This window comes from Anser brachyrhynchus, assembly GCF_964034855.1.
Source record: "Anser brachyrhynchus genome assembly, chromosome: 2".
In the NCBI taxonomy this organism is placed as follows: domain Eukaryota; kingdom Metazoa; phylum Chordata; class Aves; order Anseriformes; family Anatidae; genus Anser; species Anser brachyrhynchus.
This window is the reverse complement of record NC_137695.1, coordinates 31,881,500-31,908,719: the sequence shown is the minus strand read 5'-3', so window position 1 is coordinate 31,908,719 and position 27,220 is coordinate 31,881,500. Positions and strand designations below refer to the sequence as shown.

The window sequence follows — 27,220 nt, the reverse complement described above, 5'->3', positions numbered from 1 at the left end:
TTATAGCTTCCAAATACATTCCTGTGGAGAGCTTTATAACCTTTCTTTTAGACTTCATTAAATTTTTCCTGTGTGGTGTTATATATATATACCTGCATGCATACATATATATCTGTGTAATGTGCACAATTAATTATCTCATTAACACCTAAAACTCTGAGTCATCAATTTAACTTTTTTTCAGAGAAATAAGAGAACGGTGACCCATGTTCGCTTTCCAGCCAATCAAAAAAAGACAAATCACTCTTCAGGCGAATCAGGAGTCTTGACTTAAGCTTACCTGGACTTGGACCTTTGCCAACATTTTAAAATCACCTTTTCTAAATGTTCAAAAAGTCTCTGGAAATGTCTCCAAGCTTTATACACAGCACTCGTCAGGAAACCGCGATGTTAACTAATTGCAAAATTAACCCAGAACGTTTTGGTAGGGGGAAAAACTGGAAAGTTTAGCTCTTTGGAAGTAGTATTCAAATTCAAAGCTTGTGGGTGGGGTTGGGGTGTGTGAAGGTGCATAAATAGGCAGAAGGAGCCGTGGTGTTCACACTGGGACCGGGAACACCTTCGCACCCCAGCGGGCAGAGCAAACAAGGTAAGGCAACGCACGCGGCTTTGGGAGCTGCCTGCGGGAGCACTCAGGCTGCCCGGAGCTGTGGCAGCTAGTCAGAGGAGAGAAAAGACTGTAGCAATGGAGGCATGGTTTGGTACAGCTTGCTAACAAGAAATATATAGAGAGAAATGCCGTCTTTACAAGTTAAAAGAAGCAGGAGAGGAAGGTTTTTTTTAGGGGTGGAAAACTTAGAACAAGTGTGCACAGCTTTCCTGAGGGGAAGTTTTGAAAGGGCAGGTTTAATATTTCTCTGTCTTGGCTTTCTGCACTGGCAATAGAGTAAACTTTGCCTGGTCTTTGACTTCCTGGTTGTCCAATACTTTTTTTTTTTTTTTAAATGAGCATTACTTCCGCTATACGGCTCTAGTCAAAGCAATTCAAGGCAACCTTGAAAATCCACTGCATTTAATCTAACCTTATTTAATTTTCTTCCTTGCCAAGGAGACTTTTCTTAGGACAGGCAGTCTCTTGCAAAATCACATTTGATGTCCTTGAAATGGTAACTGCGGATGCTTGAGGTCTGTTGGACTTCCCAGTAGCTAAGAGCACTGTATCACTGATGCAGATGCAGCTAGTGCCTCCTCCTGCAGTTCCTACCTGGAAAAATACTTCAATTTTCCTGGAATTTTCATTTTCATTGTCTGAATTTTAAGAGCTGTCAGTCTGTTGTAATTTTTGCATGAAAGTTTTGAATTTTCCATATTGCTTATGGAATATCTTGGGTTTTCCTACTGTACCCAGTATATTGGTATTCCAGTTTTCAGGATGAAATTTAATGAAAATTTAAATGTAATGAAATTTAATAGGGTCATGTTACTAAAGTGTTTAGCAACGCTTTCAAAGCATCCCAGCTGAAATGCTGAGGAGCTTCCCATTGGACATATCTCATCTCCATCTCCATGCCCCAGGGTCAGGCTCAGGAAAAGCACTCTGCTTTGCGTTGCTTAAACCAGCAAACTGCATTTCACTTCTCAGTGTTCCACCGAGCAACTCTTCCCCTTTCTTTTTATTATAGATTTGACTGTTTTTCAGGATTAGATGATACTTTAAGGGAGAAGACAGGATATGAAGTTTCAACAACAGGATTAACCTGCATCTACGTTAATGTATCAGAATTATACCTAGCTTTAAATTTTATATCTCCTTTGAGTCACTCCTACTGCAAAACGGAGGAAGAGCCTAGACAGGTGAATTTCTCAGCCCCTGGGCTGCTAACCTGCTCATTTACTGTAAGACTGGGAGATCCAGAGATAACTGAGAATTTATGAGTACTTAAAAGTACTTTTGAAATGGCCAAAACTCTGTTGTTTTACTGAGCAAATTCAATACTTGCAAAAAGAACAGAGGGAAACTGACACAGAAATGTTCATCTTAAGAGAACCACAGCTCAATAGCACAAACACAGCAGCAGAAAGCAGCCAAGTCCCTCATGACAACTTGCTAGGCAAACCTCACCTTTCCTGCACATTCCCCCAAGCCTAGGCCCCTACGGGAGCAGCCAGCCTCAGCCCTGGCTCACCCTGCTGCACACCCGACCTGCTTATCTGCTGCATGCCTCAGAGCAGCAGCCTGGGAGGCACGACAAAATGTAGTTTCTCTCCTCCGTCCCAGGAGCAGCCATGGAGAAGAGTTACGTGTCCGTGTTCCTGCTGCTCGTTGCCATCTCCTGTGTTCTGGCCAAGGATGTGGGCAAGAAGGATACGAAGGAAACTAACACTAAGCCCAAGCTGCCTCAGACACTCTCCAGAGGTAAACATAAATTAATGAATGAATTATTTTTTTTAAACAATCTAAAATTTTGATTCCTATGATTTTTCTGTGAAATTAATTTTCTTGCAACCCATTCTGCGAACATATTTTCTAGTATTTTCTACCCCCTCCTTTTTCCTGACTTAAAGCCCTCCAGCTTTGTCTGTCCAAAACCCTCTTGGGCACAGGAGGGCTGGGGTCAGATGCGAGCTCTGCTTGTAACATGCCTCCTGTCTTTCCCTCGCAGGCTGGGGAGACCAGCTCATCTGGACACAGACGTACGAGGAAGCCCTCTTCCGCGCCAAGAACAGGTACCGAGCCCCTCCGTGCCCCTCCGTGCCCCTCTGCGCTGCGGCATCCCCCAGCACCTCCCCTGCACCCCACCAGCCCTAATGAGGAATCTTCTTTCCCAGCAATAAACCCCTGATGATTATCCACCACCTGGATGACTGCCCACACAGTCAAGGTAATTCTTTTGCACAGAATAAAATAAAATTAAAATAAATAAAATAATAAAATAAATAAGTAAATAACATTAAAATTATAATAAAATATAATAAAATAGCTGGGTTTCAGTTTTAGATAGATGCTGTTTAAAAAATAAAAATGAAAATCTGCTTGCTGGGGAAACTGTAGCCAAATGCCAACCTGCACACGCACAGGGAGCATTGAGCGTGTCACTGTCACACACAGGCATGAGCTGACCCACACGGCAAGAGGCATGCATCCCTCAACAGCTGTGTACAAGGGTTAAAATCCTTTAAATCCTTTCAGATATTCCAGGTTGAGGTCCTATGTCTCCACAATGCATTGGCCATGCCCCGAGAACTGGAGTTAGAAGCTGCAAGAGGAGAAAAGGGGTTTTAAAGGGCAAAATGCTCAAATTCAAACTTGAGCAGAAATTTTTAGAGAGCTGCACTATCTGAAGGAGAGACATTTTGTACCATTATACTTACTCTTTACCACAGAATAAAGCTGAGTGCATCACCTTTCAGTGAAATGAATTTCAAGTCTTTATTTGCTGTAATTGTAAACTGGAAATTCTCATTTTGATTATTCTGTGTGATTTTTTTTTCCTAGGACTATTTCAGGGGCTTTTCTTTTATTAACTATCATTTCTCATTGCTTTCACTCTAGCACTCAAGAAGGTCTTTGCTGAACATAAAGAAATACAGAAACTGGCTGAAAAATTCATTCTCCTGAACCTTGTGGTAAGTTTCCTAGTTACACTTCAAGTGAAAGCAACAAAGTTTTATTTCCAGTTACGGCTTCTCTAGCTATAACTAGGCAGTTTTATAGCCAGGATTGGCTAGGAAAAACAGCCAGTGCTGGAGTGTAATAGATTTAGTAATAAAGTTCTTTCATCTTAAGGTATCAAACTGACAAAATATAAAGGAATTTAAAGTTTAATGTAATAATATCATTAAATGTTATGAGCAATATACAGCTCTAGCTTGTTAAATGTTGTAACCCAGGCAGTGGATTTATTGAAAGTGTGAAATGCATTGCTTAGTTTGTATTTGATAGCACTGAGTATAAAGGAAAGAATCATGTAACATGCCCTCTTGCAATCTTGACCGGGAACCCCATCTGTTTTCTTTAAGTATGAAACCACAGACAAGAACCTGGCACCTGATGGCCAGTACGTCCCTCGGATTTTGTTCATCGGTGAGTATATCTCAGATCGAAGCCCCTGCCGTGAATCTCAAACCCTCAGGCTTATTAGCAGGATTTTATTCCATGAGAAACACAGAATTTCACATTGGTTTTGGTGCACGTAAGAAAAGAAAACTCAAAAAAAAAAAAATAGCTGAGCAAGAGCATCTTTCTGGGCTAGGTGCACATAGGGCACAAGGATAAGAGCAGAGATGGAAAAGGAAAAGCCTGCCTCTGGTCTGGCTCTGATCGGGGAGCTCACCACCTTTAACCCCTGTAGCTGCCACTCTCTAAAGTGGATTATAATGCAAAGCAGCCCCAGCCGTGCCGTTAGCAGTGCCACAGGTGCGGAATTCCTCCCCCTGAGGTTTCATCTCAGACACGATCTCAGACATCATAGGAAGGGCAGTGATGCCGGCTGCTTCAGGGGCTGGTTTCTAGGCCCAGTCCATAGCTCGACTCCAGCACTTTGCACCAATCCCTCACGATCACTTGTATTTTGGGGAGTTACCAGTGGCCATGCATGCAAACAGGTATTCCCTCTCCCAGAAGAGATACACAACCTCGCATACTTATATACACGTCATCAGCATATCTGCACAAATCTAGGTCGTGATGACCATTTTCATCAGACCACAACAACTGCCTTCGTTATTTCTTTCTTAACATTTGTAGCCTGAAAGCACCCTCAGCTGGTCGAGCTAATTTATGTACTGTGCAGCGACACAGGGTCTCAGGCTGATCAGCAATGATCAGAATCAAACCGATCACCTCCCCAACAAACCTGCAAACACATCTCAGCACCAGAACTGCAGTTAACTCTCCAGAACAACGACCTGTTGGTTGTTGGTGGGAGCAGACTTGTCTTGCAGAAACACTTAGGAAGCCAACAGAAGTGCAGAAAGGTTTGCTTCCTTCTGCTCGAGGGTTAATCCTGCGCTCTGCAACTTTCCTCCTCTTTTTTTTTCCAGATCCTTCCCTGACTGTGAGAGCTGATATTACTGGAAGATACTCAAACCGTCTCTATGCATACGAGCCCTCTGACATTTCATTGTGTAAGTAGTGTGTTCTCCAAGCAGCCACATTTTTCACTTGGCATGGAGTAAAGCCAGACGTGACACACTTGCCGTCAGTGCTGGCTGAAGGACAGTTAGCCAACATAAGATAAGGAAAGGTTTGGGTAGGGTATAACCGCATGGCTTACCTCGGCATGTTAACCTGCCCAGGTACAAACACTGAAAATACTTCCTTGTGGAAAAGTTGCAACAAAAATAACACGTTTGAATATCTCATTTCTAGTGTATTCAAACATGCAGAAAGCACTGAAGCTGCTGAAGACTGAACTGTAAGGGGAAGAAGGAAGCCCTTAAAGACCACGAAGTCTGATCTTCCATCTCTTCTCCACTCATTGACGCTGGTGAAGAGATTATTTAGGGTGATGTTTAGTGATGTATAGTGCTGGTTTATACACATAAACACTAGTTTTATGTTAGCACTTTTGTACTGGGCAGCATTTTTAAAGGCTGGAGTCTTTTAATTTAAGGCGTACAGAATACTGTATGATCCAACTGTACAAATGATTTTTTTTTTAATAAATCTATTTCAAGTGTTTACATACAAACATTGCTGTGGCTTTTTTTTTTTCCCCTTATTATTATTTCCTAATATAAGAGTAAAATCAGTGTTACTTGAGACCACCCCTCGCACTTTCTTATCTAAGCACTTTGGAAAGAAAACAACTTTTTATCTCGATTCAGCAGCTCGTAAAGCTTTGTTCCTCAGTTTACTTTATCACCATCTACTTTCCTGTAACACCAACCCCTGCCTCGCTCTCATCAGTCCTTTCTTTACAGCTAGATAACAAGAAGTGCAAACCTTTTACAAAACTCTTCTGTGTTTGCAGTTAATTACATGGTAATGTGCATACTGCTTGAGCCTTTAAGAAGGAAAACAGTTTCAAATACAGAAAAATCACATGGTAGTAGAGAATGTGGTTGTTTACATATAGCTTTGTTGTGCTTGCTTTTTGTTTTTAAAATTGTCTGCATTCTGAAGTGATCTGAGATCACCACATCTACATGAAGATCTTTTTTAAAAATTAAAAAAGTTAAACACTGTTTCCCGTAGAAGACTTTTGCTTACATTGGAATTCAGTAAATCCCTGAGATTATTAACAGAAATTATATTGTAGTGATTATATGGCTGGTTTCCTGATTTTGTGGCTTGTGATTGCCCAAAAGGGACAACAAAAGTTAGATCTAAAAGACACCCTGCAGCTGAACACCTGCAGAGAAGGACTTGGGGGTTCTGGTGGACAAAAAGCTCGACACGAGCCAGCAGCGTGCGCACTTGCAGCCCAGAAGACCAACTGCATCCTGGGCTGCATCAACAGCGGGGTGACCAGCAGGGTGAGGGAGGGGATTGTCCCCCTCTGCTCTGCCCTTGTGAGGCCCGAAGCTGCTCAGAGGGCTGGAGCACCTCTCCTGTGAAGACATGCAGAGGGAGCTGGGGTTGTTCAGCCTGGAGAAGAGAAGGCTCTGGAGACACCTCATTGTGGCCTTTCAGTACTTAAAAGGGACTTATAAAAAAGGAGAGCAACTTTTTACCTGGGCAGATAATGATAGGACAAGGAGGAATGGCTTTAAACTAAAAGAAGGGAGGTTTAGGTTAGGAGGAAATTCTTGACTCAGAGTATGGTGAGGCACTGGCACAGGCTGCCCAGAGAATCTGTGGATGCCCCATGCCTGGAGGTGTTCAAGTCCAGGCTGGATGAGGACCTGGGCAACCTGATCTAGTGGGTGGCATCCCTGCACGTGGAGGAGGAGGAACTGGGTGGTCCTTAAGGTCCCATCCCAAGCCCTTCTATGATTCAGCATCCCTTCAGCAGTTCAGTAAGATGTTCCCTTCTATTGCAGCATCCTTTAGTTGTGGTGAGGAAATTCTTTGCTACAGCAAGGTCTTTCCTTTTCTTCCCAAGCAGAAGAAAGTGGTGGAAAATGGGGCAGCTGAGGCAGAAATATTCTCTAGAAGCAGCCATTGGCCACACACGATAAAATAAAACAATAAAAAATAGTTTTTACACAAATGAGCAGAAGGACAGCACTGATGAAGGCAGGAACAACTGGTTATCAGAATCATCTTTGTCTGCTTGACTCAACAGTGCACCTACAGTATGGCATATTCTGCAAGTCTAGGGGTACTCTTAGTTAAGCCTGCGAGTACGCAAAAAAAAAATCACTTTCGAATTTGAAACTCTTTTTTTTGCACTCAATGCTATACTTCTGTAATTTGCTTTTCACCTTAGCCAATTTTTCAAGAATACAGAAATGGTTTACTTAATTCTGCTCTTTTCATTCCCTCCTCTAAACACCAATTACTTAGAGGCACCAAGCCAAGTAACTTATAAAAAATCTTATAGTTTCGCCTGAAAACCCGGAGAAATCATTTCTGAAATGTATATGCTCAGTAACTTGAAGTGCACTGGATGAATAGGGTTTCTGCAATTCCATTATACTTCAAAAATCTTTAAATAATTATGGCTAAAATAACAATGCAAGGTCATGTATAGTCCTGTAAGGTCCTATTCCTTATCAGCTACAGATTTTAAGGTACATTTTACAGGTAACAATTCAAGATATGCAAGCTTTTTCTTCTTGTAATAAAGTTATCTTCACATGAAAATGGTCAGATGGTGTATGTGGTATATTTTTTTAAAAAATGTATTTTACTGCCCCCTCTTAAGAATCAGATTCTGAAAGTGAATCCGTATCTTTGATGTGAATTTCAAGGTTCGTAGTTGATTTTAAAAGCAAACAAACAAAAAACAATCTTGGACAAAGTATTATTAATACAATAGAAAAATTTTAATCAAACCTTATGCTCCACTGATCTGTCTTTTGAACACTTAAACAAATTCACATTAAGTGTTCTGAGGCATGACAGTTTCTAAAGCAGTAACATTTTCAGTATTTCTTCAGTAACGCACATGTACACACTCCAGTATCACCTACTATAATCATGAAACTAGAACCACCCCAAACCAAGCTCTAAATACAATGAAGAAAAATTTCAAGGTTGAAGCAATGATACAGTGTTATTTTAACATTCAGAAACCTTCTCCTTAATTCTCTTCCTCTGATTTATGACATGAATGCACAGAATACAAAGCCAATCTAGACCAGGAAAATCAGCTGTTGCTAAGGACAGCTTTGAGATCACCACTGTCCTCTTGACATGTATTGAGGATGGCAGGGCAAGTACCCTTTAACAGGACAGCACTTGGAAGAAAATAAAAAAAAGGCTGTGTATATTTACATTATATCTCAGTAACAGTCTGAAGGCTCTTAAGGTCCCATCTCCTTCAGTACATGGGTTCAGAATGTGCTTGAAGCAGAAAGCAGTACTTCCAGACATTAGAAGCAGGAATTCACAGATCCAACACCAGGAGATGGCGCTGCTAGCAGATTTTGAAGAATCATCTGACGAGAAGCTGTCAAGCTCCTCATAGTCCTCTCCGTGTTCAGGTTCAGCATTTTCCCTTGAAACATCGAGACAATTCCTTCTTGAGAAGCACTGGGCACATGAAGTCTGAAAGCGTTCTGATAAGCAGGTATTTCAACTTGTTTCTGCCTTCTTTGTGAAAGCAGGAAGGCATCTGCCTAGCAAAGGGAGACCCCTATAATAACCTTCTTTCGTTTGCACTCATTGACTGCCCATCCACCGCACTCAGATATTGTGTGTGCCTTGGCAGATGACCTTAATACACTTCCCTTTTTCTTCCTGCAGAGCTGTCTTTCAGGCTACAGAAGCTGCCTACACCATGCTAGAAGCAGCAATTTAATGAAGAAAAGGTACAGGTCTGCAATTCATTGTGATTAGAAACAAATGGAACGTGCACCTCTGCTGCTTAGATATTCCAGCTCATGTATCGCTCATGTTGGAGATTGGACCAGGGACTGTGCTCTCCTTCAGCTTACACAACACTCAGCATATGGATGATGTACCATTTTAACTTTAATCTTTTTTTTTTTTTAAAAAACAAACTATTGGAAAACACCACTTTTTTCTCCTCCCCACTATTCTCTTATCAAATCAAGACTTGAAGCTGGATGACAGAGGAATATATACTGCTGAGTGAGTACAACTATAGTTTTATACCATCTGTAAAAATATTTATACAGCTTTCCGAACACCAAGTCAAGTTTCCTACATAAACAAGATGACAGACCACTATCAATGCTTATGTTGTACAAACACCAAGTTTCATTCAGTTGTCAAAAGAAAAAAAGGCTCAGGTTAATTAGCTGCAGATTACATCTTCTGGTTTTCTTCATTCATAGTTCTCATAGTGAAGATGCCCATAAAAGTACTTCTTTATTTTTTAATTCTCAAAAAACCCTCTAAATCTGCCCCCCCCCCCCCCCCAAAAAAAAAAAACACAAAATAAACAGAGTAGGGAAGGGGTGAAGACTACAGTAGTCAGTTAATACACACTTATACGCACTACAAAAGATAACACCTTTACCTTTTTAAAAAAATAGAAACAGAAGAATGGGAGAACATTACTAAGACAAAAAAGTTGACTAGAACTCATTGTAAATCTTAATAAAATCATACAGCTTAACACACCCACCATGTAATTTTTATCATTTTAATGAGAAATTAGGTGAATTTTTGTAATCAATACAGCAGAAAATACTTTCTGGTTTTTTGGACAGCAGAGAAGCCAGTAGTGCTACAAAACTCACTGAACAGAGTTCACCACACCAACTACTGAAGTCAGAACAGAATTATTCTGACTCTGCCCAGCTACTGAATACTCCGATCTACTTCAAAATAGAGATTTTTAAGAAAAACAGTGGGAATTTAAAGATAAAAACTGCAAACTTCTTATGGAGAAGGTTTTCTTTTGGGTACATGGAGAATCCTTATTACAGGGAAGTGTCAAACTATGGATCTAGTATTTTGAAGTAGAGGGTGCAGAGAGAAGATTCAGTCTTTTATAAACTTATCAAAGAAATGCACTGGGGTTTGCACGGGGATCCTTTTGGTTCCTGTATCTATAGGTCAGCCAGACTCCCAGGATCTGAAAGGAAAAAAACCCAACGATATTATTAAGCAGAGGGTTTCCACCCTCATCTTCCATCAGTTTTACTAAATTTGTTTTAAACATAAAACCCCGATAACTAATTTATAGTATATGAGTGTAGAATATTACACTGTTGCTGAAATTGCACAACCCCAGACCAACTACCATAATTTAAAAAAGAATGCACCTTCTCAGAAATAATTCTTATCTAGCAATAGAGAGAAGAAAGTAAGGGCAAAACTGTATCCACAATGCCAAGCAAAATATTTATCAGAGTATATCTAGTATCACAGTATCTAGAGCTATCCTCCCCCCCCCCAAAGGATAAATATTCATAAGCCTGTTTTTAGGATAATGATAAATAAAATAATATCCTACAAATTGTTTCATTTCATCAGCTACTGCTTAAGAATAGGGCTATATTCCAGCACATTTTCAAATTCTGCATAAACACACACACGCACACCCCCATACAGCAACTTCACATTTTTAATACAGAAATTGAGGGCAGAAGTCACAGTAATTCTGCTTAAGTTGCTATATCCCTTGCTGCTGCAATATCTACAAACAGTCTGAAAATTGCACTGCACAGCAGGAGCATCATTTTAACATGCCGTACTGTGGAGTTATGAAAGATCTGCTCCGAGGATTTTTATTCACTGATTGATAAAGCAAGTATATGAACCATCTGGATACTAAAGCAAAGAGCTAAAGACTTTAAAAAAAAGAAAAAATGAAAACACACCATAATGCTTAAAATACAGTTCATTTATCATGGTACTGTCTCTCTGCACTACAGGAGGCACAAAAAAAAAATCCTCCAAAACAAACAAACAAAGAAGCACAGAAAGATGGAGGGAGCAGGGAGAATATGGAAATAAGCTAAAAGCAACAGCACAACTTTATTACTTTTGGATAACAGTAAACCTGAACAGCTAACTTTTTGCAAAATCTAGGTTTTATAGCACCACATTTTAATGTGCTACATAGTAAGTTTGTAGTCTAAATAACAGAAAGTCATAAATACTCCAAGTGTTGAATAAAGACAAGCCCTACTTTTGGCAGACTTAAACAAGCTGATAGTGTGAAAAGCTTTGACCTAATTAGGTTTGACAATATGGTGAGTTCCTGTAATAAACCCCCTAAAACTTAAGGCTTTGTTTTGTGAAACAATTACAGGCAAAAAAAAATAAAAATAAAAATAAAAGCACTATTTTCTAACCTACTTACCTCTGTGAAACTGAAGAAGAGTCCTATGCCTCCAACAAATCTGAGCACCATTCCAGAATATTCTTCTATTATCGGTGCACATGGTTGACACTGGTGACTTCTAAAGCAATCCTGTAACAGATACAAATGGAGAATTGCACTCCATTTTCTGATGATGCTTCATTGAAAGCTTCCAGTTAGCTTTACAGAAGACTACAAGCCACGGACAAAGCTTTAGGAGTTACAAGGCTCCAAAAAAGCAAGTACACAAATACAACCTTTAAAGAGTGCTCTGCATTTAAAGAGTGCTCTGTAAGGTTTCCAGTAAGTTAAATAAGGACCTTAGTATCATCATAACAACTAACTTACAGATTTGTTAAAAATCTCTGCTTTCTTCAACTATGAAAGCAATTATACATTATTGAACAAATTCAACGAGAGAAGGTTGAGGTCTTTTTACACTTCAAAAAAAACTTACAGAGGAGCAGGTTTCATTTGGATCAAAGACTCTGAATCCACAACAATTCAGATTTCTCTCAATATCTGTTCTTGCGCTGTTAGTATTATTCCATCCCACCTCTAGAAGTTGACTCTACAAGGCATAAGCAAATACATATTAATTGATCTGTTTTATATATCAATGGAAACCAATATATGAGGCAAAGTAGGTGATTCTTTTTGCTTCCTTCATAATAGTCAACACAACAGTTGACTCCCCAAAGACAGCTCAAACAGAAACCTTATCTGATAGCTTCTCATTGAGCAGGAACATCCAAATAACAGAATCCGTTGCTTACCTAGCTTTGCTCCACCAATTATATAGCCCTTAACAACTAAAACCTTAAGATCCCAAAGCCTAACAGAACAACATATTAAAGAATGACTTCAATGTTCAAATAGTTTGGATAGCAAATGAGATTGCAGCACTTAGCAGCAGCATGTTTATGGTCGTAAGTCATTTTCTTCCAATCCTTTTCCTAAACCTAACAAGAGCACGAGTAATAAACACATGACTAATCTAAGCATGATTGCTCAGGTTTTAAACAAACTGCGCTTACATGTAGAAGCTGATCATTTAGTCACTATACCCTTGCCTCCTACTTATGCAGTAAGAATTATTCTCCATATGCCACAGGCGCTTGTCTTACTTTTCCAGTTATGGGTCAGTCGCCTCTGTACCTAATGTAGTCATAACAACCTTTTCAGTTACACAAGAACAATTCAGTGGATTTATCACCTTTACATTATGATTACCATAGATTTCATCAGCTTATCTGGAACTGCTGAACCCATGATATAATCAAGATACCATGCTGCTACAATTGTGAACGTAAACCTAGATGGGCACCTTAAAACCAAAATAATTAAAAATAAGAGACAGCTGAAGGGCATTTTTGAAACCAGATTTTCTTAAAACATGCACTCCACATTTGGTGGAAGACTACATACATCTGTATAGATATACACACACACACGCATACATATATTTATATGAAATAAAAATAATAATATGCTATAGATTAACTGAGAAGTCAGGAAACATTTCTCACCTGTTGTTCCTTGTTTAGTGCCAAACAGGCACAGGAGACAGAAAACTGGACAATAAAGACTAGCAAGAGGATAATCATGTACTGGAAGTGGTAGTTAAAGACAGTCTCTCTAATTTTGTTTATAGAACACAAATGACTAATGGCATGCCTTATTTCATTGGATAAAAACAGGTCTTTTGAAACAAAAGAACTACAGAAAAATTCTACCTAGATGTGGAAGAGATAACACAAATAATGTCCCCAGAACTCAATCACCATATGTTATCTCTTTTTTGGCTACTAGTATTCACAGCTTGTATTTCTGGGTTTAGTATTTCTTGTTTAGGAAGACAATATGAACAAAGAAATAACGAAAGTTGAGAGAGAAAGAAAATCTATAGTTGGTTCCTTTATCTTTACAGACTGAAGTTGCCATTTTAAGGTAGTTCACTTACAGTAATAAATGAAATACTTCTCCTGATATTACATGTTTTTTTTCTTTGTTCAATGACATCACACTGTAATTAATTAAAAAGGTAACTTTAAGATAGATTATAAAAACTGAGAGCTGCTTTTGGAACACAATTTTGCACTGATGCATCTGAAAACAGTATAAAACCAAAAAAGAACAAGTTTTGTTTGTTCACGTCTTGAAAGTCGTGCACTGGATTCTCAATTTGGCTGCCATGTTGCAAGGCAAAAAACTTACCTCGTGTAATTAAATTGTGTGTGACGCAGACATCACTATTTATTCACAGACCACAACCAGAAAAATAAGAATTTTATCTGATTAATCTCTTCTCTCATCCAAACAGATCAATTTTGTTATGCAAGGCAGCACCACAGATAGCTTACACGGTGTCAGTACACACAAAGGGACAGCACAGCACACTGAGAAGGCCTGTGCTTATTTCAAATCTGGGTTCACAATTACAGACTAGGTATGAAAGAAAGTGCTTATTGGCAGCATGTATGGGTAACAACGCATTCCTCTGCCAGCTACAGCCAGTTTGCTGTCTGAAATATCTTCCTCCCTCCATTGCTAAACATTAGTAGTTCACACACTCCAGCTTGCTAGAGGGTTGAGCGCACAGCAAGAAGGGCTTGTAACATGTAACACAGTGGCACACCGTAAAATCTTTAAAAATTAAAATATTTCAGCTTTTTGAGAAAAGAGAAGGAGGGAATAGTTCTGTCTTCAAAGTGAAAACAAGGGCAGAACAAGGAAACTGGAATAAACTGGGTATGATGTTTAATTTAAACTGCACCTGACCAAAACAGAAATTCACAGCCTTGTTCTGTTTCTGAAGCACCTTCCGCAAGTGTCAGCCCGCAGAGCAGGTTGTTTACATGGCTTGAATCAAGCTGTGATCCATGCACTAATAACACACAGGAAGGATACAAAGAACAGCAATACTTGATGATGTTTCACCGCACCAATCAATCCGACTAGGGCAATGAGGAAGAGGAAGATGCCTACTGCAATTGCCACTCCGACAACTCTGAAACTAGAGATGAGGCCGAAGCCGATTCCCCATGCTGCAATTCCAATCAGCAGCAGGCTTACCAGCTGGAGGGAAGAGAAAACAGAGTTAGTCTGCATGTTAAAAGAGACTCAACCAACACACAGCTACATTCCTTACGTTAAGGTTGTTATCAGAAACGTACAATTCTTTCCAGTTCAAAGAGAAACAGCACAATGCTAAACAAGCCAATTCCCCACTTCATCCTGGAATGATTTTATCAGATGTTTTAAGGCACACATATTCCTCAACACTGTTATGGAGAAACTGTTCTAACTCAGCGTACCTACAAGTCAAGCCATGTTGCTGAACTGTAATTGACTGGAAACACTGAATTGGTGTGGATTATAACAGAATTGACAAAATAAGACAAAAATCATCAGCTTTAATTTACAGAATGGAAGAATGACGCTTCCAGATGTTTTCTGTGACACAGCATATTTATAGAATATAGCTCCACAGCTCTGAACATGTAAAAAACTGCACTTTGCCAAAACTTACCGTAATCAGAAATACAGTTGTATGAAATCATTAGAGAAGATTCTATGTAGTACATGATATAACACAAGAGTTAAAAAGGTCATACAAAAATATTGAATCTCAAGGACTGCATACAGCGAAACAATTAAGGTGTCCTGTCTCTGCTATGTATTTCATCAGGAAATTAGCTCTACTATGAGGTCAATCCTACTTCAATGCCCAAAGCGCTCCTATGCTGTTTCCTTCCTTTTAATGATGGTATTCAGGGAAAGCAAGCAGAATCTGTCCCAGTTAGTTTGCTAGAATTCATTGTTTATGTGGGCAGGAAGCTCCAGCCTTTCCTGTTTCCAGCCCAAAAACACAGAAAAACAGAAAAAAAATTTCCAACATGAAAAGCTGCAGAGAAATCTGCAATGAGTTACAACAGGAGGGAAGCAGCAGTCAAGCAAGCCAGATGTCCTTGACACAAGATGCCTAACGCTCATCTGAAACAGTTAGACCTATGCGTCACATATCGCCTATTACATTCGCCATTAAATAACATCAATTCGACGTGCAAATTTCAACTTTCCAAAAGCCTGACCTCACCAAAAAATACCCAGAAGCTGTATCATTATAAAAAGCAGTATGCGCTCCATCTAGTCCAACCCTGTGGCTTTATTCAACAACAAATATAGAGCAGCACTTAGACTTGCTCATTATTTTTTGTTCAAACAAGATGCATCATGACATTTTACTACTTACCAGAGGGATATAAAAAAAAAAAAAGTAAATTTCCAGCTTAACCATCCTTTCAGTATATTAACCCTAAAGCAGGGCATTTTTCTAGGTTTTAATACTAAACATGATTCTATGAGAGTATATTTTTTCAACTAAAGTATCTTTTAGAAGACTGGCTGATGTAATGCTGCTTTTGAGACAAGGAAATCTAAGAGAACATCAAGAAAGCTAGTAGAACAACTTGTGATGCTCAGCAAGATCAAAACATAGTGGGAGTTTCCCCCAACTTGTGTTCAGACAGAAACACATCTCAAAAAAATTTTTTTTTTTTTTTAAACAAAAAGCCAGTAATCCTCAGGAGAAATTTAATCAGTCTGCAAGAAGAAAAGAAGGGTATTTGTCATCCCTACACCTTCCGTTCACAACATGAAGAGACAGAAGAGCAATATAACAGTGGAAGGAGTTGTTCAATACCGGCAGAGTTTCAGGATTAATTCACGTATTTGTTTCTCTTAAACAAAAAGCCTTAATCATCGTGTTTAGTGAAAATCAAAACACTGGGCCAAGATGTCAAGAATCTAAATTACAGAGAAGTGAAAAATAAGAAAATAACAACAAAAGCGCCTTGGCTCTGCCACAGACAGATTTTCTGAACGTATGCTGCGTAAGGCTATAAACTTCCTAATACTGCTAGTTAAAAATTAGCCTCACTATCAGACAGCTAAGTGCAAGATCCTCCTGTTCTGATCTATGCCCATTCACTTTATTTCATTGCCTCGTACCACAGAGATTTTACTACGTGAGTGTCAGAAGCGTCCAGATCTTTGCTCAGTTATTTCTTAAAAATTTTAAAACAATTAGATGAAATCAACTTATTCTTAAAAGGATCAAAATCAAAACCAGGACATCTAAACGAAATCTGTGCTTAAAACATTCTTAGATATATGTGGTGTGTGAGCTGCAGCGTACTACTTACTTCTTGCTGCTGGTTAATTGCCTCAGCTTCCATTGCTCCAAGGACATGTACATGAAACAAATGCATATGACACTAGAAGTAAGAGCCACATACTGAATCTGGAACTGCTATGATTTTCAGTAGATGGTAAAAAAAAAAAAGGGGGGGGGGGAATACTCTTCTCGACTCTTAAACCTGTTGTTCCATCTCAAACATTCAAAAATCTGGTGGCCAGCTTTGACCAAAAAAAAGAGAAATGAGAAGTTTTCTCTTCCTTTATGAAGCTGACCATTGTCTAATTCTTCAAAACATCTGGAAATTCGTTACAATCACAGGTCTGTATTACTGGGCTCCAGTTGGCAAGCGATGTGAGAAAGCTTCATCCAATATCAGTCAGATATATGATTTGGATCAAAGCCACTCCAGACTCCTTCAATTTCGGCCACTTGAAAGTGTGGAAAATTGACTGTGTATTTCAAAACTGAAATGGAAACTGAAGGCTTACAAACCATTCTCAAAATGGACTTAGAATTAAGCTTGTGCCTCTTCTGCGTGTTGAAAGATGAAATTGCTGTTATTCCTTCGTTTTCAGTTGTGGTTTGACACTGGCAATCATCCCCTCTGGTTTCTTATTACCAGGTCGACAGGTGGCTGTCAGGAAGTGTCAGACATGCGATTCAGCAGCTACAGATCCAGACTGAAGACGTAATTAATTGCTCAGATGTAGGTCTCCAAGAAACAAACTCCTTGTCTAGTAAACTAAGCTTTTCAACTCTTTTGTCCCCTTCCTCCAAAGAATAAAGGCATTTTTCCCTGTTAGTGTTCATTCCGTTAAGCAATAAAGGCAGATATATATGCAGTTTTATAGCGCCATAATGTGAAAAACTAAAGTAAACACATACTACTACAAACAGGAAAAAGAACTTAAGCTGTTTTGGGAAGAGTTTTTACAACTCTGTAAAACAAAGCAAGATTCTTAGGTTAAACAACTGTTTAGCTGCTAGGAATTACTACTCAACAATGTATATTCAGGTGTTTTGAAACAAAGAATTTAGATGCAATATTTCTAAAAGTGAACCTACTATGACTTTGAAATAAAACATAGTTGAAAGAATAAGTGTCCCTAACTACTTTTAAATAAATAATACATACATTCTACAGGTACAGCTTTATTTATTTATTTAAAAACTCATCTATTTCTGCTAAATAAAGAAAAAAAGGACTCTACAGATCTTCCAAATGTCATGTTTTATTTTACTAACAGTACATTTCACAGCAGCAAGCCCCTCCACCCCCCCAAGAAAATAATGTCATCCTTGGAAGACTGAAATACAAGTGAAACTATTTTCTCTATATAAATTTTACATTATGTAAAGCTAGCCTTACTGGTGCTTCAAATATTTACTTGATAAATCTACCAGAAACATATCAAATCACAGCCCAGTTTCTAGTGAATAGGACAGATCTGTTTTCCCACAATATTCTCATTGATAAGCTGGAAAAACATGGGTTGGAGAACTGGACTGTTAGATTGAATGAAACCTGGCTGGATGGCTGAGCTTAAAGGGTAGTAATGGATGGTTCCGCATCCTGCTGGTAGCTGGTAAGGAGGTTGATACAGGGGCCAACATTCCTCAGCATCTTCATCAACAACCTAGGTGATGGAATAGAACAAATCCTTTAAACGTCCATGGATGATACTAAACAAGAAAGAGGGACTGACTCTCCAAATACTAGAGGTTCAGCTCAGACCTTGATGAACTTTAGCAGTGAGCCAAGAAAAATCTCACGAAGTGCAGAACTGTGCACCTGGGTTACGTCATTGCAGCCTGGGAACAAACTGACTGAACAACAGCCTTCCGAGATCGACCTGGGGAATCACACAGATTGCCAAGTGGAATACGAGCCAAAGTCTGCTCTCACTGTGAAGGGAAAGCCAAGAGGAGGACAGTCAAAGGAAACTCAATGCTGGAGAAGCTGCACGCTCAAGTACTGTGTCCTATTTCAAATCCCCCAAGTCAAAAAAGAATACGAGAAGCTGGAAAGGGTCTCCAAATAGCCTGGAGCTCTGAGGATGATGTTTGAGAATCAGGTGATGGAGTTGGGTTTGTTTAGTCAGTAATAATCAAATAGCAGCTGAAGATGAAGGAGCGTTACGAAAACAATGGAGGCACACACTTCTCAGTACTGACAGGCAGCAAAACAAGGGCGACAGCCACAAGCAATGGCTTGGAAGGTTCTGGACATAAAAAACATCTGCAAGGTGGTTTGGTGATGCACTCAAAAAGATGATGGAATCTCTGTTCTCTGAGGTGTTCAAGACTGAAGTAGACGAAACCACAGGTGGCAACCTAGTGTTGCTCATAATCCTGCCCAGAGCAGAAGCCCAGACAGGTGGGCCCCAAAGTCCCCTCCAACCACCACTGCCAGCAGTTCCACCATGGAAACTTTGCCACTCCCCACACCAAAAAAAACAAGTTTTACCAGGATGGGGGACAGGTTTAGCACTGACCAAGGACTCTGCTGAACCACCTGCCTCATTAAATACCACAATCTCCTAGGCCATGCAACAACAAAACACCTTCTTACAAACAGTTCTCAATAAAAGAGCAATGAATGATTCTTCACAAGTACTTACACAGTGATTTAAAAGGTCCCATTCACTTAAGGGCAAAAGGATTTATTACGGTCTCAAACTACACCAAGCTGTCTCATGGAAAGATACTACAAGCACATACTATCCACAAACCAGAAAAGCAAGACAGAGCCCCGGGAAGTGTGTGCATATGGGAAAGCAACAGCCAGTAATGTAAATTTAAAACCTTCTGTGGTGGTTTTACCCTGCCAGGCAGCTGAGCTCTACCACAACCACTCTCTCACTCCCCTTCCCCAAAGGGAAAGGGAAAGGGGAAGAAAATACGATGCGATAAGGACAGGGAGATCACTCAGCGATTATTGTCACAGGCAAAACAGACTCCACATAGGGAGATTAATGTAATTTATTGCCTATGACTACCAAGCTAGAGCAGTGAGAAACCTAAAAATACCTTATCCCCCGTCCACCCTCTTCTATGGCCTCCCTCCAGGGGAATGGGGGCTGCAGTCAGTCCCCAACACTTCATCTCCACCGCTCCTTCACGGCCACTCCCTGCCCCTGCTCCATGTGGGGTCCCTCCCACGGGATGTCATCCTTCCCAAACAGAGCCTGTGGGGGCTGCCCACAGGCAGCAGCTCTTCAAGCACTGCTCCCACATTGCTCCGTACCACGGGGTCCATCCCCCAGGAGCAAACTGCTCCAGCACGGGTCCCCCATGGGCAGCAGCTCCCCCCAGACCCCCTGCTCCTGCGTGGGCTCCTCTCCACGGGCTGCAGCTCCGGCCCGGGGCCTGCTCCTGCGGGGGCTCTCCATGGGCCGCAGCCTCCTCCAGGCCACATCCACCTGCTCCACCGGGGGCTCCTCCACAGGCTGCAGCGTGGAGATCTGCTCCGTGTGGGACCCATGGGCTGCAGGGGGACAGCCTGCTCCACCAGGGGCCTCTCCACAGGCCGCAGGGGAACTGCTGCTGTGTGCCTGGAGCACCTCCTGCCCTCCTGCTGCACTGACCTTGGAGGCTGCAGGGCTGCTTCCCAATCCCCGCTCTCTCAGCTGCTGTTGCACAGCAGTTGGTTTTTTCCACCCCCTTCCTTAGATCTGCTCTCCCAGAGGTCCAACCAGCGCTGCTCCCTGGCTCACCTCTGGCCAACAACAGGTCCTTTTTGGAGCCGGCTGGAGCTGGCCCTGACCTGACATGGGGCAGCTGCTGGGCTCTGCTCACAGAGGCCACCCCTGCAGCCCCCCTGCCACGTGAACCCAATACACCCTTGTTTACTACTATATACTATCTTCATCAGTACAAACTCCAGCAACCTTTTCTAAAAACACACACACATAAACACAGGCTTAGCATAACCCAATATATAAACTCACGGATTTGAGATTAAATAAATGCTTTCCTGGAACAAACCTACAGGCAGCACAAGTCCCAAGAGAAGAAGAGTAGTTTTCACTATGAGGTCAAGTACTTTTTCTACGGAATCTTAAAAAAAGTAAGAATATCACGCATATTGCCATTAGAGAAAACATTACTCCCATGTCAGCATCTCTGTAGGAAAGATTTTAGGGACTGTATGTTCAAGATCAGTGGAATGAATCAGACTCCACTTGAAGCATCTTCCATTATACTTTTGTGTGCGCATTTTTTAAACATGTCCATCACACACACTCAAATTTCAGAGATGTTTCAAAATAATTTATAGACAAAGTAGAATTTCTTTGTGACAGAAGCTGAAGTCATCACAAGTTTGCTTGTCCCGCTCTCCAGTTAACTTACTGTTAACATGAATAAAGCATTAGCCATTATAGTACCTGTCTGGTTTTCTTTTCCCTTACTACTGCATAAATTACTCTTTTAACTCATCTAAAAGTAAAAAGGAAAACAAATTGCCTTAATTTTCTATAGTCTTTAAATCCAAGTTTTCCTGTGCACAAAGTTGCTCATTTGCGACACTACTGCACCAGGTAAATGCATTTCCCTTCATACTTACCCCATATATTTATCCACAAGCTTAAATTCTGTTACAAAAAGAAACCAAGACACACAGAAATGATTTCACTAGACACCACCACTGACAAACAATTCAAATGCCCATACCAGTTCTTCCTTCCCTCAATAGCACGCCATAACCAAATCTGCTATTTTCACTGACTAGCAACTTTTCAGCATTTCAACTACCTTCAACTGCTTGCTGGGAAGCAAGTCACACACAGAATTTAGTGTTCTCAGTGTTTCTTTGTAGCCTCAGACCAAAGCAGAATTAGTAAAAACTACATTTCATAAGTTAAATTTCAAGAAATATGGCCTCGCCATTCCTACATAGATAGACTATAAAGCATTCACACCACTATCAGCAAAGGAAATATTTACAGAAGAGCTGTCAGACTGGATAAGGAACAGGAACTAAAATCAGAGAGATTGCACACATGATGAAACGCATCCTCCCTAACCCCTCTCTCTCTATACAAATTCATAATCATAACACTTCTTTTAAGGAGGCTTTAAAATTTAAACCTGAAGTGGTATATATTTTGAAGTCAAAGATTTCTACCACTCTGCCCTTTAACTTGGTCAATCATTTCTTCACATCCCCAGAGAATCTAGAAGACAATTCTTCTGGTCCCCAGCACTTCATCTAAAAACAACGTGTTAATACAACAAGCAGTATGTGCTGGTGCATCTTTAGCAAGCTACAACTAAGTGAAATTGATTTTTATCATGCCTGCAAGCTATCCAACCCATAAGCAACTTTACCTCACAGTATTTCTTCAGCTTTACTGAAAGCAAAGTTAAGGTTGAGCGCTAAAGCTCTGGGCACCTCCAGAGGATTTCCATCAGAAAGCAGAACCTTTCACAATTACAATACTTATTTTATTTACATGAGGAACAATCAGTAGTCTGGTTACTGAACAGCCTTGGAAGACATGATGTGGAATGAGCAATTTATGTGAAAGGCAGCATTCCTGTCTCTTATCACAGAAGCCAGCTCCTTAGGTTTGATGGCCCAGTTCAGAGTTCTTTGTGTTGTTGGCCAATAATTAGGAACAAATTGTTGCTGACCATGTAACAAGCTTCTGTAAGGTTAAACCAGCAGTGAGATTTAACCCGTTTTGTACTCCATGGTTTTTTGGAAATGCAAGCTTTCTGCTCTATAACGGGAACAGTTATCTTCAAAGATGCTTACTTTTGCCCCCCCCCCCCCCCCCCCTTTTTAATGGAAAATATTTTCAGGAAGCCCAGTGATCCCACAGATCCTTCTTCCACACATATTTCTCCCTCAACCTGAAAACGTCAGTAGAAATTAACAATTTAAGCTCCAAGACTACTTCAGGGCATTCAATGTGCATCTCTAAACTATGCAGGCTTTAAAGTGTCCACCTGCACTGTTAGAATGGTTGAAAACATCACAAAACAAAACATATCATGCTCCATACAACCCCCTCCATCTGCACCCTATCATTCTCCGGTTCTTTCATTAATCATGGTGGTCTGGCCTTCCTGGGCCTTCCAACTGCAACTACACACTTTGCACAAGATGTATTTTTAAAAAAAAAAACACTCATATCTGATCTACAGACCCAGCACGTCTTAATTCTGACCCTGCTACCACAGACTGCTGTCATTTTGGCTACAAACTGACACACGGCACATCTGAGCACATGTCCAAGGACTGACAACCAGTTTTAAAATATATTTCGCTGTAGATACTCTTCGGCATTCTCAAGTGTGAGCACAGAAGCCTTCCAAAAAAAGCCAATGAAAACAAACAGACTAAATTAACATGACCAACGCTGACCTTCCCTGCCACACACTCGGGAGCTTCTGTACCACTGTTGGACTTACCCATCAAGAACAGATAGCACAGCTCGTACTGCTGCCTTCACACTGTCCTTGGGAAAGAAGGAAACGGCTCCAAGGCAGCCTGCCCCATCTGCTGAGTACCCATAGTTAGGACGATGAGATAGAGCAGCCCAACAGACAGGCAGGTGCTGCAGCAAACTTAACCCGCGCGCTTGTACACAGACTGGAGAGCGTCAGGCACAGCAAACAGCAGGCTATTTGCTGCTTGCTTCTCATGGCAGAAAAACTTACTCGAACCAAAAGGGAATTGAGCTCAGAGATCACAGGTTCCTCTACCACCGTGAAAGAAATTGCTTTGTAGGACAGGAATTGGGTTTCTCTGATTACTGGCTGCTAATACCTGGGTCTGCATAACCGCTGTAGCGGCCAGGAAATTACCAGAAAGCACAAGCAACAGCTGCATTCCCCTTCCCTACAACAATCCAAATGTTTACCCTGCCTCTGACACCAGCTCTCCTCTATGCAGAGAGGACTTGGAGCCTGCAGACTTCCTGCGGGACGCAAGGTGCTCTCCCCTCTGCACTGGGAACTGTGCAACTCCCACAAGCATTATTACAAGCCCCACCATGCCAAACACTTGCTGCCCAAATCTGGGATTTTCTGTCCTCATCTTTGCATATATTTACATAATACAGGGAAAGCAATTTTGACAAAGGTGGCAGACAGCACAAATGCAGTAATTACACTTTCAGTGATTACTGCACCCGGAGAACAGGCAGCAATAGGCAAAGATGAAAAAAAACAAAAACACAAACTTTCAAGTACAATACTTTGCATAGTGATGCAAAGAACAGGGAGGGCACTGAACAGGCAGTCTAGAAACAAGTTCAGAGAGCAAAGCACTATAAGAAGTAGATGATTTTGATAAGGTACTTTCTAGTATTATGAGGAAACATGGATGCTCTTATGGCATGAACCCTGTAGTACTAAAAAAAAAAAATAATTTTAATGGTAATGTTCTACTTTAAAATCAAACAGCCACTCTATGGGTAAGAAAAACTGAACGCCTGCTCATCAAAACAAAGGCAAGATGTTTACATACTGACAACAAACAGTTAATGTTTGGTGCTGCAGGAATAACTAAGTAGCTGCTCAGGTGATTAAAAACAGCACATACCATCCAAATGAAATGTATTTTTTTCCTTTAATTTAAATACATTTAATGTTGCGTCCCAGCCACCATTTCAATCTTTCATCACTAGCCAGGACTTGGGAATTTCCCTTTCCTTTCTGAGAATCTGATCTGAAATAAGATATCAACTGTTCAGCCTTCAACAGAATTACTCAAGACTTCCTTGAAAGGAACACTGTCTACCTAAGGAAATCCTTGTCTGATTCAAGTGAGCAAATACCGGTGAGGCCAGCAACTAGGGTTCTCTCATACCTGGAAGATTAGAAATCTGTAGTTACAATGCATCCTTGAATCTAGCTGAACTCCACGGACAGCCCTTTTAAATAATTTATATTGGTCTGACACTCACAGGAAAACATAAACATGATTGACTAAGACAAAATTGGTCAGATACCCAAAGCTAGAACTTTAAAAATTCTTGTATGCAGACAGTTCTTTCATGTAAAACTTTATTCTAGCAATGCATTTCATTTTATACATATTAAGTCAACAGTCTCAATTATTTTTCTCTACCCTTCCTATACCCATAAGGAACCATACTGAAGTCAGCAAGACTCAACATAGATGCCAGAATTACTCACAGAAGATAAATTTTAAAATAGAATCTGTGCCTAAGGACATTAATTCAGTCCAGAGAAAAACCAAAACGCATCAGCAAATATCACCTGAAAAGAATGGTAAGCGAGCAATTAGGTTAGTCAGTTTCTGGTTTCTTACCTTAAGCCAGTAACTGATTTATTACTGCCAGGATATGTATTTTTCTTGGTATACAAGAAAACAAGAGTAAAACAAGACAGCAAGCTCCAATATCCTACTTTGTTGTTTTGAAATTCAAGATATTCTAGAAGCGCTTAAAAAAAAAAAAGATTAATACAAACTGTAACTCCCCCAAGCACATGATACAGACACATCCATGTAGCTGAATGTTCAAGCGTTACCTAACTGAGCTTATCTCTCCCCACTACTCCTCTCACCAATTCTTGCTGTGAATTACTGTTGCTTAAAAAGGTGAAGTTCATTCTCTGGTGGTCTTCCATGTGTTTTTCCAGTTTGGAGAAGAGAAGCCTGTAATTCATTGTGCTGTTACAACCCAACTGTTGCATTGTCAGGTTTGTGTCTAACCCAGGAACAGGGAAACCTGCACATTTTGCAACATCAACTCCACCGGGCCAACTAAACCTTGTATGATTTTTCTGCAACTCAGAATTGAAAAATGTTAGTCTTGTAATTTGCCGATCGTTAATCGGCGACACAAACAATAACAGGTGGATATCCCAGTTACTGTAATTTAAAGTCACCCCTTCCTCTCAGCAAAAGCATATGCTATGCACAGGTGAGACGGATGAATACCAAGTGACGCCCACAAAGTAAATTCCACTCAGAGACATCAGAGCAAGATTCAGGTCACAGGTACATTGCACAGGTGTTACAAATGGTACCACAGAAGTCTTGGAGATCAACCCACCCCTTCTGAGGCTAAATATGCTCAGAAGTCCTACTGGACCCCTTAGATCTGGTTACTGTTTGCCTGTCAGAATGAGCAATGAGATGTCCAGGAAAAACACGCACTGTCCATCTGACACCGGAATGAGATTTGTGTATGTATGTTATGTTAGAAAGACCCACATTTCTCTCACCCTTCTGTCATACAAGAAATAAATAAATATATATGTATTGCTTTACATCTTGGTTTACTTAAAAGAGAAATCAGGGTGGAGCACTCCCAAGTTACCTTCACCTTGGTCTACGTACACGAAGGTTACCTCTAACTACAGATGCCAAAGCAGACGATGCCTACCTGCTCTGTTGGCTGGGGCTAACGCGGGCAAGGCACGGTGCCGCGGGGATCCCATGCGACTTTCTAGGGTCACCCGCTGCTCCAACCGCAGCGATAAGCGACAGCCCTGCCTTCAGCAGAGGCACCCCTGCACCCACTGACGCCCTGTCGCGGGGCTTGCAGCCCGACCTAATTAGCCACCGGTGATGGGAAGGGTTTGGCGGGTGAGCAGCGTCGGACCCGCCTGCCCCCTGCCTTCCCCCCGGCGGGGGCTCGGCCAGCACCGCCAGCGAGGCACCGGCCAGCAGCTCGCCGCCGCGGGCACACGCCGCCGGGGGCAGCCATTACGCGCAGCCCTGCTCCCGGCGCTGGCTCATGCGAGCGTGGGTAAGGAGGTGAAGAAAAAAACCCCACACCCCAACCCGCAATATTACTGCTCTCTATGGAACGCCGGCCCCCAGGCTTACCGAAACAAGAGCAGGTGCCCGGCCCAGGGCAGGACCCCCCCCACAGGGCAGTTACTCACCCTAACGCACGCCGCCCCCCTCCCTCCAGCCGTGCCCCCTCTCCCTTCTCGGGGGCAGCGGAACCCAACCGGGGGTACCGGGACCCGCCCCCCCCCTCACACACAAACACCGCAGGGCTCTCCGTCGCCCTCCCCGCCAAACCCGAAGCCCCGCGCCGCACCGTGTAGAGCAGGTTGAGGGCGCAGAGGCAGTTCTTGGAGCAGGCGAAGCCCCCGCACACCATGGCGCTGGTGCCGGTGCCGGTACCGGTACCGCTGCCGGCGCGGTGCGGTGCGGTGCGGCCCGGCTCGGGGGAGCTGCGCCGCGGGGAGGCCGCGCCGCCCCCGCCCCCGCCCCGCCGCCAGCAGGTGAGCGGCGCCCGCTGATTGGCCGGGCCCCGGCGCAAAGGTAAAAATATGCAAACGAGGGGCGCGGAGGGGATGGCGGTGGGGATGGCGCCGGCCGCCCCCTGAGGAGCGCGGGGCGCTCGGGGCTCGGCCCCCGCCGACCTCCCCCGGGGCGGCCCCTTGTCGCGTCTGGGGCCTGGCCCGGGGATGCGGGGGGAACGGCAGCGCTGGGCGTTACCCGGGGTGGGGGGTCGGCACCGCCTCGGCCATCTTGGTGTGCTGCCGCCTGCGGCCTCCCTCCCCCCTCCCCTGGTAGCGCGGGTGTGTGATCGATAACCCATCCCCTGGGTAATCAAAAGGAGACGTTCAAGGGGTTATTTTTCTGGGGTACTTGGAGTACTGTTAAGTTTTACTCTCCTACGAGCTCACATCAGCATGCTTCCTTAGTATGAGAGTTAAATATTGTTACTTACGGCCAGCCACACGA

General features: G+C 41.9%; 2 protein-coding genes across 2 annotated transcripts; one reads left to right on the top strand and one right to left on the bottom strand.

The window, feature by feature from the left end:
• The first annotated feature begins 432 nt into the window (after positions 1-432).
• Positions 433-9,040, top strand: AGR2 (anterior gradient 2, protein disulphide isomerase family member). The gene is made up of 8 exons (XM_080580437.1): positions 433-589; positions 2,219-2,356; positions 2,604-2,667; positions 2,770-2,822; positions 3,494-3,567; positions 3,961-4,024; positions 4,984-5,067; positions 5,312-9,040. Exons 2-8 carry the CDS (start codon positions 2,227-2,229, stop codon positions 5,359-5,361), a joined length of 519 nt encoding a protein of 172 aa, XP_080436563.1. The 5' UTR covers positions 433-589; positions 2,219-2,226; the 3' UTR covers positions 5,362-9,040.
• On the bottom strand, positions 7,854-26,919 carry TSPAN13 (tetraspanin 13). Its single transcript, XM_080580436.1, has 6 exons — positions 26,568-26,919; positions 14,241-14,408; positions 12,860-12,940; positions 11,788-11,901; positions 11,331-11,441; positions 7,854-10,097 (listed from the first exon to the last, which is right to left on the bottom strand). The coding sequence occupies exons 1-6, from the start codon at positions 26,628-26,630 to the stop codon at positions 10,023-10,025; spliced, it is 612 nt and encodes a 203-aa protein (XP_080436562.1). The 5' UTR covers positions 26,631-26,919; the 3' UTR covers positions 7,854-10,022.
• Positions 26,920-27,220: the final 301 nt, after the last annotated feature.

Coding starts and splice junctions, on each gene's coding strand:
- AGR2 (XM_080580437.1), top strand. CDS start 2,227: ATGGAGAAGAGTTACGTGTCCGTGTTCCTGCTGCTCGTTGCCATCTCC. Junction 2,823..3,493: donor TGACTGCCCACACAGTCAAG/GTAATTCTTTTG, acceptor CTTTCACTCTAG/CACTCAAGAAGGTCTTTGCT. Junction 3,568..3,960: donor TCATTCTCCTGAACCTTGTG/GTAAGTTTCCTA, acceptor GTTTTCTTTAAG/TATGAAACCACAGACAAGAA.
- TSPAN13 (XM_080580436.1), bottom strand. CDS start 26,630: ATGGTGTGCGGGGGCTTCGCCTGCTCCAAGAACTGCCTCTGCGCCCTC. Junction 12,941..14,240: donor ATCAAGTATTGCTGTTCTTT/GTATCCTTCCTG, acceptor TACCACTTCCAG/TACATGATTATCCTCTTGCT. Junction 11,442..11,787: donor CAAATGAAACCTGCTCCTCT/GTAAGTTTTTTT, acceptor TATCTGTTACAG/GATTGCTTTAGAAGTCACCA.